At 41.0% G+C, this 17,540-nt stretch overlaps 1 protein-coding gene across 1 annotated transcript in view; it reads left to right on the forward strand.

Annotated features, from left to right (window-relative positions):
• The window catches only part of WNT10A (Wnt family member 10A), an 81,519-nt gene that overhangs the window by 11,062 nt on the left and 52,917 nt on the right, over nucleotides 1-17,540 (forward strand). The window contains exon 2 of the mRNA XM_060773233.2: nucleotides 12,276-12,538. Coding sequence (XP_060629216.2) covers nucleotides 12,276-12,538 — 263 coding nt within the window. The remainder of the gene's footprint in view (nucleotides 1-12,275; nucleotides 12,539-17,540) is intronic.

Below are 17,540 nucleotides of genomic sequence, written 5' to 3' on the forward strand. Positions count from 1 at the left end.
GGCCAACACATAGACCAAAAATAGTTAGTCTTTGTTAAAAGTAACAAAGTTGGTATACTGACAAACTTCATGTATTCAGCATACAGGTACATTGCTTATCAATCCAGTTATAGATAGGTTTGAAGTGGTTTCTCTGTGCAGATAACACAAGGCATCTTTCTTATGAACCAACAGTCCAAAGTCTAAAGCATCTCTCTGTATTCTAAAATAGAGTCTGTACAATCTGATAGTCTAATGGCCTCCGTCTTTCTAAAATTGAGCCTGAGTCTTGAATAGGCCTAGTTTTGATCACATGGTCTGCAGCTCCTCCCACAACTTAGAGTTAAGGAAAACTCCATACCAATATACACATATACAATATAGTAAGCAATCTGAATTATATATATAACAAATAACTAGTATAGGAAGTTTGTAGAAGGTTGCGATTTCCAACAGTCCCAGAACTTCATCTATCTATCTATCTATCTATCTATCTATCTATCTATCTATCTATCTATCTATCTAATGCCCCTTCCACACAGCTGAATAAAATTCCACATTTTCTGCTTTGAACTGGGATATATACGGCAGTGTGGACTCAGATAACCCAGTTCAAAGCAGATATTGCGAGATTTTCTGCCTTGATATTCTGGATTATATGACTGTGTGGAAGGGCCCTAAATAAAACTGTATAGGGTCAATGTTGACACTTCAAAAAGACTAGAATTTGCTGACCAAATACTAAACTTTTCTATCTTACAGAACTACTGTATTTCAGCTCCAATCATTGATAGATCAACAGGACCAGGGATGCTTCACCTGTACATTCAAGATAACACTGAAAAAGCAATTAAAAGGCAGGCAAGGAGAAAAGGATCAGCAAGTTGTTTCATAGAACTGAAGGTGTTCAGATAAAGATTTTGAAATAATAGAACACTTGTGTGTTTTAATTACTCTAGCTGACTCTTCATGGGCTTTGGCAGGATTGTTATGCCAGCAGCATGTATAACATGGGTGGGGAGGGTGGAGGCCGCCTGGGGAAGGTGCATAATGTTTTCTCATCCATCAGAATGTAGCCCTCAGTGACATTTTATACCACTAATTTTGAAAGATTCCTGTCCTCAGACTTAGGCCCTTCTACACTGTCATATAATCCAGGTTATCAAAGCAGATAATCCACATGTGCTTTGAACTGGATTATATGAGTCTACACTGCTATATAATCAGGATCAAAGCAGATAATCTGGATTTTATATGGTAGTGTAGATGGGGCCTTACAGGAAATGTTGAGGAGTCAGAAGACAGCAACTACCCCCACTTCATGCAACACACTGGCAGTATAGAAACTAGAGATGGGATCAGTATTCTCACTTCCTAATTTTGCAGGGACAATTGAGGAGAAGAGGGTGTAGACTTACCAAACAAAGTTAGTAGAGCCAATATGGAGTAGTGGATTGAGCACTGGAGCATGCCTCTGGAAACCAGGGTTTGAGCAAAAGTACCGTATGATAGCACAGTGAGTGAAATGCAGGTGTGACAGAGTTGTGGCAAGATAGTTCACCAGAAAAGGGGAGAACAGAAAGGGGGCCACAACAAACAGCCAAGCATAGTGCTTAAGGCTATCTAGATATTGTATGTAAATACATTCAAATACGTAACATCTTCGCTTCTCTAATTCTGACCCGCATTGTGTAACCTGCATTGGGTCTCAGCTATCATATTTTTGCTCAAGTTTGCCTTAGGGCAGTGGTTACCAACCTTTTTATAACCAGGGACCACTTTGACCAGGGACCACTTAGACCAGGGACCACTCTCCAACATTAATACCAAAAGGGTTACACATCAGTTTTTGGTCAACTTTAGATTTGGTTTGGAGTGCTAATCCAGAAAATTAGCACTCCAGAAAATTCAGAAAATTGCATTGGATAGACCACATCAGCTCTAGTTTCTGATACAGAACATATGCTATGGTCAGTGACAGGGGAGGAGTAGCAGATGGTGTGAAAGGAGTGGAAATAAAATAAATAAAGAGGAAGGAAGGTCACAGACCAGATTTTCATCCTTGCAGCCCACTGGTGGTCTGCGGCCCACAGGTTCAGAACCACTACTTTAGAGTCACCACATTGGGAAATAACAATGAGAATTCTTGTATCAGCTCCACAGTCTGGAGGCTGAGGACATTGCTGAGTTCTTATGCACAGCTTGCAGCTGTTACAGGCGTGGGAGAGCTGCAACTTGATCAGCTACTATAAGGGCCCACTGTGGGTGCATGAGAGAGCCAAAGTTGGTGGACCATATGAGATGGTACAATCCTGCCTTACCACACAATCAAAACTGTTCCACCTTTGGAAAGAAGACTAATTAAATTGCCCCATCTCTGGTGAGGGGAACTTGGAAGAAAGGCACTGGGCACAAAACCAATCTGTCTCCAGAAGGCACCTGGACATGTGAACAGATTGGCAACACTTTTTTGCCTAGAAAACTTACAGCGGGAGTCCACATATGAAAATGCAAAAGCAACTCCCATTCCACTTCTAAAACTGCAGTGGCCAGGACACAGGCATGTAGCCAGGGGGGGGGGGCTCGGGGGGCTTCAGCCCCCCCCCCCCCGAAATTCTCATGGTGGTTCGCGAAAAGGCCTTACTGGTGCATTATTTAAACTGTTATGTTTATTAATATCATGATTTGATCACCATTCTCAATATATCCCATATGTATGGGGGTATTGGGGTAATGATACAAAAGGTTTGCTAGGTTAGACCCTCTTTCACTCAGACTCAGCCCCCCCCCCCCGAAACTCAGCCCCCCCCCCCGAACCCCCCCCTGAAAATTTTTTATCCCCCCCCCCGAAACGAAATCCTGGCTATGGGCCTGCCAGGACAGAACATCTAAAGACATTAGTAAGGGAAGGGCATGAGCTTGCTATGAAATATAATCATAGTTTTTGCTTCACCTTTGATTGCAACTGTGTTCATATCAATGCTAAATCATAAGCAGTAGCCAAAGGTGAAACAAAAATTAGAATCCTTTCACACTACAACGTCATAATACTATGATTCCACTTTACCTGCCATGCTTCCACTCCATTGAATCATGGGATTTGCAGTTTGGGGAGAGTCATTCAGAATTTTCAGTCTGAGAGCTGCTCTGGTGCCTCTGACCAAACTGCAAGTCCGTGATCCATAGGATGTACTCATGGCAATTGAAGGGAATCATATCCACTGATTCTGTATCCACTGAGGGCCCTTCCACACAGCCATATAACCCAGAATATCAAATCAAATAATCCACAATATCTGCTTTGAATGGGAGTATTTGAGTCCACACTATATTCCAGTTCAATGTGGATGTTGTACAGCTGTGTGGAAAGGGCCAGAGTCAAGCATCCACAGCTTGAATATATACGTAAATTAACTTCCTAAAAGCAAACCTTGTTTTTGCCATTTTATATAAGAATAGTACCTGAGCATCCATAGACATTGGAATCATTAGGGGATCCTGGAACCAAATTCCAGTGGAAACCAAGGGCCCACTGTAAGGGTCTAGCATGAATGGACGGTGGCAATCAAGGTAGAAGCCAAACATCAAGACCAAAGATAGTCACAGGAATGAAGAGCTAATTGATCCAGTCAGTCTGTACGTCCTTGTGCTAGCCAAAGGCCATGGCAAAGACCTAAATTATTAGTAGAGAGAATTAAAATATTTCAATTTATAGCTTAGTAATAACTTTGATTACTGTCTCTTGTAATTTTTTACCTTGAATGTTCTGTATATTTTATAGCTCTTTGTCATAAAGAGCTACTCAGGAGAAAGGGTCAAGATCAAAGAAAAGACAGGACCCAGTAATCAAATAATACACCTTGGTTCAGAAAGACATTACTCAAACAAGGCTCAATGGAAGAGAGAGAAACGTCATGACCAGCTTTTCCGGGTGGCCTCACTTCAGTACTGGAAAGCTCATCAATGAAAAGACAGCCATGGACTTCTCTGGGCACCACCACACGGCTACCTACAGATCAAAATGTTCACCTATTTATCATGTTTTATCTTTAAATAGTTCTCGTCAAATTGGCACCCCCTCTTGGTGGCCTAAACAAAAAAGTCACAACCTCCATCATCATTAGACAACATGTGCCAAGAGCCACATAAACTGTGGATGGTATGAGTTTTGGTTGAATGCATGGCCAGAACTGCTTTGTTGTAGCAGCAAGGAAAACACTCATTTACACCAACAGTTCAATTCTAGTGTTGTTGTAGGTTTTTTCAGGCTATACGGCCATGTTCTAGAGACATTCCCTCCTGACGTTTTGCCTGCATCTATGGCAAGCATCCTCAGAGGTAGCCCGAAAAAACCTACAACAACCCTGTGATTCTGGCTATGAAAGCCTTCGACAGTTCAATTCTACATTGTGAAGATCCAGACGTGCCACTTTAGATGGCCAAGTGCAACCGAAGACAGGGCTCTTGTACCTCTAATAAATGTATAGAATATACAATCTTGGTAGGTTCAGATGGTTATGCCAAGTTACTCACTTTCTCAGGATGCATTCTCTCTGGAGAAAAGTAATGGAATTGGGAGTGTTGTAGCTATATGTATTGGTTTTATAAAAAAGATCCATACATCATACCTGAACGATGGTATTTCTGATTAATTTCCAGGACAAGATGTTATTTTTGGAGAAGTGGAGTTTGTTTAGATTTTTTGGCTTATGGGACATTGTTTACCCAGCTTGATTTTGTAGCATAGTCTTGTTTGTACTATGGACCACCCCATCAGATGGACAATGACAGAAGGAGGCAGTGATTCTCTTCACCGGGAGGCGTGAGGAATTTGGCACCCCATGCCTCGCATTGCCAACATCACCTACCCTGCCAGGAGGGCAACCACATGGGGGGAAACATAGGGGGTACATGCTGTGTGTGGCTTCCCTCCATAGATTGGGCAACACGGGAAGCCTCCCGTGTTGCAAGAGTGGTGGTGGCATGCTGGTCCTGTCCCTCTGCACCCAAAGAGCTGGCACAACATAATTTGATGGGAGCTGGCCAGCTCCGTGGGTGCCAAATCTAGCCCTGTATGATGAGGTCGTAAGACAAAGGCTTAGAGTAGCCTTACCAATAAGTCCATGGAAAAAATACATGCCTGAGTAGTCTATATGCACTCATGTATGTGTCACACTGACAACCCGAAAAGAAAATAATAATTTTTGAAATAGCTTTCTCAATCTAAACAATTTTAGTTTGGCCAAGGCTACCAGACAATCACTCAACTCCAGCCATGGCCCTTCACCATTCCTTGACTGCACTTTGTCAGGAAAAGTCCCATGTGGTGGAAGCTTCCCTCCCACACAGCCAATAAATGCATCAGCGCCTAGTTTTCTATTGAAACTGACAACTTCAGCATCATCCCTAATAGAATGGTGGCAGGGTGTGGGAAAATGCTCCATAGGAATCTGGATTTGTCACTCATGTTCTTATGCAACACATGCTCACCATCTTGCTATGTATTTGCCACATGGTTAGGAATGTGACCCACATTCAGCTTGGGAGCTGCCACATGTATTAAGCAGAACTGCAGTGGTAATTTTGGTCAAATAAAAGTATACTGTAAAACAGACCCACAATGGTTGGGACAGTTGAATCATGACAAATAAACTTCATTAATTATTTATAGTGGTCTCTTTGTAACTTTTCTCCCTCTATCCTCTCTAGATAAAGATAAAGGTTTCCCCTTGACATTAAGTCTAGTCGTTTCTGACTCTGGAGGGTGGTGCTCATCTCCATTTCTAAGCTGAAGATCCGGTGTTATCCACAGACACCTCCAAGGTCATGTGGTCAGCATGACTGCATTGAGTGCTGTTACCTTCTCACAGAAGCAGTACCTTTCTATCTACTCACATTTGCATGTTTTTGAACTGCTAGGTTGCCGGAAGCTGGGGCTAACAGCAGAAACTCACTCCGCTCCCTGGATTTCAGCCACTGACCTTTCGGTCAGCAAGTTCAGCAGCTCAGTGGTATTGGAAAATGCTCCATAGGAATCTAGATCCATCAAGGGCTCCCATCGTCTCTACTACCTTGAAATTGCAAACTCGGGCAGCCAGAAAATAACCCAAGTTTAATAAACCCTGAATGGTAGTAGGTTGGATTTGCCTTGTTAAAAACCTGAATTACACACCATTCAACGTTTCATGTATGAAAACCAGGATATGCATGTTCAAGATGGCAAACATTAGCAACGAGCAGAAAGAGACATGCTAGGAAGGCCTGCAGCAGATTGCTTTTGCTTGAGCCTAGAAAGAAAGTCAAGATCCTGCTCCTCTTCTCCTTCAACTGGGCTAATAGAGTACAAGCTACTTTTGCACTTCAAACTCAGTTTGCTGCAATGGAAATAAGCTGAGACCAAAGGGAGGATGAGAGAAAAACTGGTACATTTAAATGGCTTTTGAAAATGTGGATTGACCAGGATGGTCCCATCTAAATCAGGACAGCTTGAGGTTATAGAATTGTACTGTTCTGCCTGGATCAGATACTTTTGGAAAAAAGGACAGAATGATAGGCATTGTTTAAACAAAAGGCAATTCCCTGAGTTGGGGAACAGATTGATATGTATAGGTCAGAGTTTCTCAAACTGTGCTCCTCCACGTGTTTTTTTGACTTCATCTCCCACAATTTCTAACAGAAATTGGCTGAGATTTCTGGGAGCTGAAGTCCAAAACACCTGGAGGAGCACAGTTTGAGAAACACTGGTATAGGTAGATGGGAAACCTGTGACCTGGCAGGAGTAGAGGATACAATTCATTGCTCTTCTGCCTTTGATCAAGAACTGTCATTAGTGAGTTACAACCACCTTTGCATCTCCCCTCAAATTGAGTCATTAGAGGCTCAGGAGTCCCTATTTTTAAAACCGCCAAAGGGAGCACTTTACTGTGTAATTAAAGCCTTCTTGGTTATTAACCTGCGTCTCTCATTCGCTCCCTCTCTGTTCACCTGGACTGGTTACTCACTAGTCTGTTTACAGATGGGGTGGATGCAAGAAGGCTGGGAATATCCAGGAACAGGAGCGTTTGCTGGGTTTCTCTCTTTTATGAAGCATAGATAAAAATCCAGATCAAGCCATGCAGCTGATCACCAGATGACAGTCAGTCAAAAAGGGCAGAGATGTAATTCGCACAAAAAAGATCATTCACACACAAGCAAATGTAGCTTTTAAAGCAAATGTCCAAAATGCAGACAGCGAAGATCATTCACAATGAAAGTTTATGATTAATCACAAATCTTGGTAATGTCAAAAACTGAAAGTTAATGGAAATGTTGAAAATTTCAAATGTAGAGATTAGAAAATGGACATTTTCCAGAACACTGCACACCATTTTTGTCATTGACAAGCAGGCAATAATCCACTGCTAATTTTTGAATATTCAGATATTCACCAAATGCAGAAGGGACATGTTAATATCAATTTCCGATTCCAGTTCTGGATCTGTTTGGGTGCTCACTGTTTCTGCCCGTAAGTCCTGAAAAATAGTGTTATGGAAGACCCTCTTCCAAGAATACATATCAGAGTAAGTGCATATCCACACTAGAGTGTTCTAGCACTTTGATACCACTTTAACTGTCATCACTTCATTCTATGGAATCCTGAAATTTTAATTTGGGGAGACAAAGTTTTTTACAGACACACATTAGGAGATTCTCCATTAGCAAATACTTTATGTCTCATCAAACTCTAAAAGCTGGAGTTATAACAATTGAAGTGATCTCAAACTGCTATCCATTATGCAGTGTGGGTACACCATGTTTTAAAACAGAGCAGTGTAGCCTTATTATTTGAAATATTTCAGGAGTGGCCTACTGCAGTAAGGCAACACATTTCCTCCCTCTTCAATTTTTGTTTTTGTTTTCCTCTCACTAATCTATAGTGTATTTTTTTGCCTTTGGGCAGGCAAGGAGACTAATTAGACATTTTCCCCTGTTTATATCAAAGGTGGCCATATTGGAAACTGAGGTAATTTTCCTCTAAGTAAGATAAGACTGGTCCAAAGTGTTTCATTTGGGTTTCTTCATTCTCATGGTACGAATACTCCATTCAGGTGGCTATCGTGTTATCTTCCAAAGTAGCTGAAGGTATTTTAGGCCACCCAGAAGAAGTGATTTTGGCCACCCACAAGGTGAACTCTACTTTGCATTCAATGCAAATGTATATAATGACAGCCTGGTAGCACTTTTGGATTGGGAGAAGCTTCTTTGGGAAAGAGGATGTACTCCTCTTTCTGTCTGTCATTTCCCAAAGGCAACATGTACTAAACATTTCTTTTTAGGTGGGGGGATTTACACTGAAAAAACTAGGAGAATGGAAGATATATCTTTGAGGGAGCAATTTGCAGCAGAGAAATGGCAGAGGAGGAAGGAACTGAGGTCATTCTGACAACTCACCATCTCTTCAATTACTCCCTGAGCTAAGTGGCCTTTCCTCACCTATAAGCACATAAGTCAAAACATTGGTTCAGTCATCCCAATGTTGCCATTTCTGACCAGCTGCAGGACATCTTCCTTTCTTGCCCTACCTTAAGAATCCTGTCAATCATTCTTAATTATCTCCCATCCAAGTATAAACCGGATCCAATCTGTTTTAGTGTCCAACATCAAAATAGATCAGTGTGTTCAGAGTGGCATCTCATTTTTGCCCAAATTCCCATACAATGTACATTTTTACCCTGAAGAAGTTAAGATCTTCTATCGGGTTATAGTACTGAAGAAAATAGGAGAGACTGCTTCTGGAACATGGCCATACAGCTCAGAAAACTCACAGCAACCCAGAGTTTTGGCCATGAAAGCCTCCAACAACACAATTCTGGACAAGTTTTTGTATTCTAATAATTTGTCTTGTGAAGACAGAATGATTGGTTGTGAATTTTTTTTCAATATGCTGTTCAGATTTGACAGTTTCATGGAACAACAGGATAAGTGCAATAATGGTTTTATTCCTATATGTCTCACAGCCTGATGACTATACAGCGTGTTCTTTTTTGTGTCTTGGCACCACAATAGGGCTTTGATACATACATTGGCATGTAATAGCAATCAAGAACTTTAAGAACAACCCTGCATGCTGGCTCCAATTGCCCAATTGCTCTTGCTTTCAGCAGGAAGAGCTAGACAAACTACACTCTTTGGTCAATGCCTGGTTTAGCATGATGTGTAAACCTAGCATCAATTTGTTCTCTGCTCTGACTTTTCCCTAATAAGTAAAGAAACAGCCCGACAACATTGCTCGGGTTAATCGGGAAACAAAGGTCATACTAAACAATGCAGAGACCCAAAGAGTCTGACTTAATATGGGATGGGGACAAAGGGGCATCTGAAGCCTGTAGGAGTACATGACATAAGAATGAAATAAAATGTTAAAACTCACCCAGTGTTGTCTATTTTATATTCCACGTGCCTACTTCTGACATGTGTCACATAGATTTTATTAGTAATTTGAATGTTTGTTCTCACTAATATCAGAGGTTGTAGTCCACAGTTTTCATTTGCCTTCTAAAACTAAGAGGAACCTGATAGATGGACCATTAAAATTAGAATAATGGTTTCACTGGAGGCAGCAGTCATTACACATTGTAGGTTCTTGGTCATGTGCAAAAACAGATTTTGCACATAAATTAAATTTGGGTATCCATTTTATGAAAACAATGTACTATTGAGACATGTGGTAAGTTTTCAGTGCATGCATTTTTGTGAGCTGATCACCTGTTTTGTCGCTTCAATTATGATGAATATCATTTTGGGACAGAGCTAAGACAAAGCCATGCAGCAGCTCTCTGCTATGCAGAACACCTATACTAGGGACTTCATCACATTAAGGCTGGGATTCACCATGCATTGTGGAAAATCTGGCAGGGTCCAGCGGGAGGAAACTGTCTCCCCGCATAGTCTGCTCTTCCCCTCATCTCATCTCATGGGGGAAAGCGCTGCTGCCCCCCCTCCCCCACTTCCCCACCAGAAGTAGATCAACATTTTGTGATGGGAGGCTCTGTGCCTCAAGTGAAGTCAAAGTGTTATAGAACGGGCAGTTTTGCCCATCTAATGAGGTCAAAAGAGGATTTTGCAAAGATAAATGATGTTAGGTGAGTAGTGGCCAGCATTGAGGTTTTGTTGTTGTTGTTTTGTCGTGTCAGGAGCAACTGCTCCTGTTGTGAGAGAATTGGCCATCTGCAAGGACATTGCCCAGGGGACGCCTGGGTGATTTTTGATGTTTTATCATCCTTGTGGGAGGCTTCTCTCATGTCCCTGCATGAGGAGCTGGAGCTAATAGAGGGAGCTCATCCGCCTCTCCCCGGATTCGAACCTGCGACCTGTCGGTCTTCAGTCCTGCCGGCACAGTGCTTTAACCCACTGCACCACTGGGGGCTCCAGCATTGAGGTTCCTCTTCAAAAAAGAAAGGGGTGCATAACCGATAGATATGGGCAATTTTTCAAGATTGGTTTTTTTCTCAGCCGCTCATTTTTTTCTCTTAGTTTCTGGTTTATATTCATGTTAGGTTGCCTTTTTCTGACTTGCATGAACATTTCTATGCATCAGCAGTACTGAAAAGTTGGTGGTTTGAATCCAGGGAGCGGGCTGAGCTCCCACTGTTAGGCCCAGCTTCTGCCAAACTAGCATTTCAACACCATGCAAATGTGAGTAGATCAATAGGTACCATCCCAGCAGGAAGGTAACAGCCCTCCATGCAATCATGCTAGCCACATGACTGTAGAGGCGTCTATGGACAACGCCGGCTCTTTGGCTTAGAAATGGACATGAGCACCAATCCCCAGAGTCAGACACGACTAAACTTAATGTCAGAGGAACCCCTTACCTTTACTTATGTATACATTTTTGTCTTCACTTTCTGAACGTACACTTTTTTCCCTAGCATTTTGAGTACTGCAGGAAAATGTGTACTACATATGTTTACTTTACACATGTAATGTTTTTCAAAGATTTTTAAATTAAGCATTTTTGTATATACTTTTCAAAATACAGCCTTTCTAAAATTCAGTGTTTTAAATGTTTGCATTTTATGCTCAAATGTATATATTTTGTATCTTTTTGCAAACTGCACAGAGGCTTGTGTGGATTTGGATCAGAATTTATAAATGTTTAAAGGAAAAATGTTCATAGAAAACAGCTACAGGTTGAGCATCCCTTCTCCAGAATTCCAAAGTCCAATACTCCAAAATTCAAAATAGTCCACGTGGGTGGCTAAAATAATGACTCTTTTGCTTCAATGTACACACTTTTTTTCATGCACAAAATATGAGTATATGATATAGGAAACATAAATAATTTTTGGGCTTAGAGGTGTGTTCCATCTCCAAAATATATCATTATGTATATGCAAAAACTCCAACATCATAACAAATCCAAAATAAAGAGTACTTTTGGTTCCAAGCATTTAAGACAAGGGATACTCTACCTGTTCCTATGAAATATGATCATTCACTATGATATTTTCCTGTTTCTTAACCTAAAGAAATATAGTAGGCAACATGGAAATGTTAGCCAATGCAGCAATTGTTTGGCACATCAAAATCAATTCAAGTATATTTCTGTGTTTCTAATTTTTATAAATTAAGATTTAGAAGAACTTATCAAGGGAGACAGTATGTTTCTGTTTTTGAAAAGTATTATTTGTCCAGATCAGGTTACAAGGTTAGTTCCAACCTTAATTGCAGTGGTTAGGCATCAAATTTGTCTTTATTTATTGATACATTCATTCTTTGGTTGGTTGGTTGAATTTATATTCTACCTTTCTCTCAAAATGGGGTTCAAGATGGCTTACATTAATTTAAAAAGATGGAGCCCCTGGTGGTACAATGGGTTAAACCCATGTGCCGGCAGGACTGCTGACCGAAAGGTTGGCGGTTCGAATCTTGGTAGGAGGGTGAGTATCCATCTGTCAGCTCCAGCTTCTCATGCAGGGAGAGAAGTCTCCCACAGGATGGTAAAACATTTGGGCGTCCCCTGCTGAACATCTTTGCAGATGGCCAATTCTCTCACACCAGAAGTGACCTGCAGTTTCTCAAGTCACTCCTGACATGAAAAAAACAATTAAAAGATCAAACTAAAATATTACTGTACAAAGCTGAAAAGAGGAGTAAGCAATGACATTATTTTAAAGCGTTATTAAAACACCTAAATATTTAATTTCCAATAACAATTAAAAATAGAGCGTGGATTTTGCATGTGCCTAGAATGTGCAGGGAGTCCTGGGGATGTGGTGCTGGCTTTGCTGACTCTCCCTCTGCTTTCTCCCCAGCTCCCTCTCCAATGAGATCCTGGGCCTGAAGCTGCCACTGGAACCTGTGCTCAATGCCAACACGGTCTGCCTGACTTTGCCTGGTCTAACTCGGCGACAGTTGGAGGTCTGCGTGCGGAGTCCGGATGTGACCGCTTCCGCCATTCAGGGCATCCAGATTGCCATCCACGAGTGTCAGCACCAGTTCCGTGACCAGCGCTGGAATTGCTCCAGCCTGGAGACTAAGAACAAGATCCCCTACGAAAGCATCATCTTCAGCAGAGGTAAGAGACCCTTCCCTCTGGCTGCCAGAGGCTTGGTGGTGGAACTTTGATGAAGGCAACATGGCCATATCTTAACAAACACACGAATGACTACAGATATAATATAATAAAATAAAAAATGTAGGTGTTGGGATTTTTGTATGAACCTTATCCTGTTTCTCAGAGTTTTAATCACCTGAACTAGAGAGCCGTCTGCTGAGTTCATTTACTTCTTTATTTACAACAATCACAGTCAGTCTGGTTTGTTGGTTTAACTTTTGCAGATTTGATTATTTGTTGATTTGATTATTCATAAATTTAATTAAGATGGTTTCTCTAGTAATCTCTAGGCCTTGTGGGATGATTATAATCAGCCTCTGCCAGAAGTTGACCATACAACCACCCTGGAAGGCCTAGAGATTCCTAAAGAGGTGTTTTCTCATGTTTAAAAAAATTGCTTATATTTGGAGTTTTTCCACTTTTGCCTGGGCTTTTCACCCCTAATTCCCACAAAAGAAGATGGTCTGCTGTACAGTCCCATTTCCATAACACGATGGCCAAAGCAGCTGATAATAGCAACACCCATGTGGAGAAATAACAAATCCCTATAAACAACAAGTGATGTAATAGCAATATCATTAAATTAGCAGCCAGTTAAAAACATACTTGAATTGAAACTGCAAAGTTAAAAAAATGGGGAAATCCCATTCCATAACAGTTAATCCTATTGAATGCTGGGATGATTTTACTTTTGTGTGGGCTTCTGTTTTTTAGAAACTTGAATAATGTGTTTTTAACAGTGGGAAGTGGGGAATCCTTGCTGTGCCTTAGTCTGATGCAGAAGAGATATTCAAGGTTCCAGACCCCAGCTCCAAAATATGTTAAGTATTGTCTCAGACCAAACCCCAGAACAGATTCATCATCCTATTGTCATTGAAGTTGTCACGCAACACTGCTTTAAACAGAGCTAAGAGCATTATAGTCCCTATATAAGGAGAAGGATGACATAAAAATAAAGTAAATAAATAACATAAAATGTTTATTTTCATAGAAAATTCATTCTGTTATTTGTCATAGTGATATCTTATATGTCACTTGTTTTCTTTACTCATTGTAGCATTAACAAAATAGCTCTCTATGGTACTCATTGTATAACATGCTACTTTTCATTACTTAAAAAAATAAGGATTGTTAAGAGAATGATATAAAACTTGAAAAAAAATCCCTAAAATTGCTATCAAGTTCACATGAAAAGTAATTTCAAAAGCAACTAGAACAGTAGTTCTCAACCTTCCTAATGCTGTGACCTTTTAATACAATTTCTCATGTTGCTACTTCATAACTGTAATGTTGCCACTGTTATTAATCGTAAAGTAAATATCTGATATGCACGAAGTAACATTTCATTGTTACTTCTCTTTCTCCCTGGGATTCGGCCATGGAGGAACCGCTCCAGTCCTCTCTAAGCCATGTGCTCCTCCCAGGCTCCCCTCCCTCACCTTCTCCCTTCTCGCTTCTCACCTCCACCTCCTCCTTCCTCTTCCCTCTTGGCTCTAAAGAAAACTCCACCGCCATCACTCTCATTTCTTCCTCCTAAAATGGCAGAGGGGGCAGAGGGGGCGGGGTTGAGTGATGTCACTACCTTCCTCCAGAGAAGAAGATGCCTTTGGGAAGCGAACAGGGTGGGGAAAATTAGCAGTGTCTTGGTTCCTAAGACCATCAGAAAAATGTTTTCTGGTGGTCTTATACGACCCCTATGAAAGGGTCATTCGACCCCTGAAGGACTCGCGATCCACAGGTTGAGAACCGCTCAACTAGAGACTCTTACTCATTGACACCTCTTGCACAAAAGAATACCATTATCACATTTTGCACTACTTTTGAAATGTAACTTCAGTATACATTTCTCCCCAGGTTACCCCATTATTTGTATCTTTCTACTTCCAGTTTTTGGTTTTATAGTTAAAAACCCTAAGTGTACACTCAGAAAAATTATATGTGGCTACTGCTGCCAGAAGAACATATGCTAAAGATTGGAAATTGAAAGAAATCCCAACATTGGAAGACTGGACACTCAAAATTCTGGATATTATCAATATGGACAGTCTAATACAATCTTTAAGAAATAGACAGAGACCTATACCAGAAAAGGTAGATTGGACCCTAATCAAAATTTTCTTCAAAATTTAAGATGATTATAAAAAAAAATAGATGGAGAGGCCGGAGGAAGGACAATGTCCAGAGGATACAAACCAAAATATACTTACGTTGGAGAAAACAGGATCCTAATGTATATACTCCCTCCTTTTCTTCTATTTCTCTGTTTCTCCTTCTTCTTCTTCTCTCTATCTCTCTCTTTTTCTTTCTCTAGCTGGGTGGTGGTAGTTTCTCAATCTTCATTGCATACACACTATGTAAGATATTTTATTTAATCAAATTTTGAAATACCTTTTTTATGTACCCTCACTACATCCCTCAATAAAATATTAATTTTAAAAAAGAAATATTACACGTAAAGTAAATTCAAACTTATCCATGTTATCTTAATTTTTTCTGCTTAAGAAGAACGGCTTAAAAAGTGTCTGCTGGCTTAGATAGGGTCTGACACAAATCCAAGCAACCAGAAGGCCCTTGGTGGACTAGAGTAAGTCTTGTGGTTCACTTTTGTTATCCCAGTGAGAACAAGAGAGAGTATCCGTGCAACTTCTGAGGTGGTTTTTCCTAACTTTAACTGATCACTAGATCTACATAGAAAGAATGAGATACGGTACACAAGCCTAGAAGTGTATGATGTCATAGCTCTCCTTCTGGCCTCAAGACATTGTGTTAAGAATAGATGTGGAAAGACAGGAACTTTAGATGCTTATCAAATGGAAAACCCTAAGGAAACATTTCATAACTAACTCTAAGAAATAAGGCACACACACTGGCTTTCACAAGTTGGTGGAAAGCATTGCCATAGGGGATGGTTCAGAGCCTGATAACTTAAGTTTGAAAGAATTGTTTGTCTCTCTGATTGTGAAAACAACAACAACAACAAAAGAACTTTAATCTTTTGTTTCTGTAGTTCTGTCAAGCTTCTTCTTATTTCTGTTGCCTATTGATTTAGTCTCAAAAATGCTCACCAAAACATGTAGCACCCAGTTGTCTTCTTGCAGACTCTTTCCTTAGATCTCAGTAGGGATAGCTGGTACTCACTTTCTGTATTTCCACAAAGATTTTTTTCTACAAATGGCTGTGCTTCTCTCTACATTCTGTATATGCTGCAAAAAAACAACAACCTTAAAGCTGATTTCTTTTATATTTAGGGGCAGCAGGGGACACACACCTGTAACACTTCTTGCTTTTTCTGCTTCTAAAGACATTGGATCCTGAATTTACGATTTCATATAGCATTTTTCACTTAGCAGAGGTCCTTTCCCAGATTCACTGCAAAAAGGTTACAGACATCATCTTTGTGTCTGCTGTAGTATTTCAAATACTGTCTTTATTTCAGCCAGCATTAAAAACAAACCTTAAGTTGGCTGACCTATATGTTCATTAGATTTGTTCTGCTTATTAAGAACTATTTTTTCTTGGTAATTTTTTGTTGTTGTTCATTCGTTCAGTCGTCTCCGACTCTTCGTGACCTCATGGACCAGCCCACACCAGAGCTCCCTGTCGGCCGTCACCACCCCCAGCTCCCTCAAGGTCAGTCCCGTCACTTCAAGGATGCCATCCATCCATCTTGCCCTTGGTCGGCCCCTCTTCCTTTTGCCTTCCACTTTCCCCAGCATAATTGTCTTCTCTAGGCTTTCCTGTCTCCTCATGATGTGACCAAAGTACTTCAACTTTGTCTCTAGTATCTTTCCCTCCAGTGAGCAGTCGGGCTTTATTTCCTGGAGGATGGACTGGTTGGATCTTCTCGCAGTCCAAGGCACTCTCAGAACTTTCCTCCAGCACCACAGTTCAAAAGCATCTATCTTCCTTCGCTCAGCCTTCCCTAAGGTCCAGCTCTCACATCCGTAGGTTACTACAGGGAATACCATGGCTTTGACTAGGCGGATCTTTGTTGCCAGTCTGATGTCTCTACTCTTTACTATTTTATCGAGATTGGACATTGCTCTCCTCCCAAGAAGTAAGTGTCTTCTGATTTCATGGCCACAGTCTGCATCTGCAGTAATCTTTGCACCTAGAAATACAAAGTCTGTCACGGCCTCCACGGTTTCTCCCTCTATTTTCCAGTTGTCAATCATTCTTGTTGCCATAATCTTAGTTTTTTTGACGTTTAGCTGCAACCCGGCTTTTGCGCTTTCTTCTTTCACCTTGATTAGAAGGCTCCTCAGCTCCTCCTCGCTTTCGGCCATCAGAGTGGTGTCATCTGCATATCTGAGGTTGTTAATGTTTCTTCCAGCAATTTTCACCCCAGCTTTGCATTCATCCAGTCCCGCACATCGCATGATGTGTTCTGCATACAAGTTAAAAAGGTTGGGTGAGAGGATGCAGCCTTGCCGTACGCCTTTCCCAATCTTGAACCAGTCTGTTGTTCCGTGGTCAGTTCTTACTGTTGCTACTTGGTCCTTGTACAGATTCCTCAGGAGAGAGACAAGGTGGCTTGGGATGCCCATCCCACTAAGAACTTGCCACAATTTATTATGATCCACACAGTCAAAGGCTTTAGAATAGTCAATGAAGCAGAAGTAGATGTTTTTCTGAAACTCCCTGCCTTTCTCCATTATCCAGCGGATATTGGCAATTTGGTCTCTCGTTCCTCTGCCTTTTCTAAACCCAGCTTGAACATCTGGCAACTCTCGCTCCAAGTATTGCTGGAGTCTTCCTTGCAGGATCTTGAGCATTGCCCTGCTGGCATGAGAAATAAGGGCCACTGTACGGAAGTTGGAGCAGTCTTTCGCATTTCCCTTTTTTGGTATGGGGATATAAGTTGATTTTTTCCAGTCTGATGGCCATTCTTGTGTTTTCCATATTTGCTGGCAAATGGCATGCATCACCTTAACAGCATCATCTTTTAAGATTTTAAACAGTT

Source organism: Anolis sagrei, chromosome 1, assembly GCF_037176765.1.
Source record: "Anolis sagrei isolate rAnoSag1 chromosome 1, rAnoSag1.mat, whole genome shotgun sequence".
Classification (NCBI taxonomy): domain Eukaryota; kingdom Metazoa; phylum Chordata; class Lepidosauria; order Squamata; family Dactyloidae; genus Anolis; species Anolis sagrei.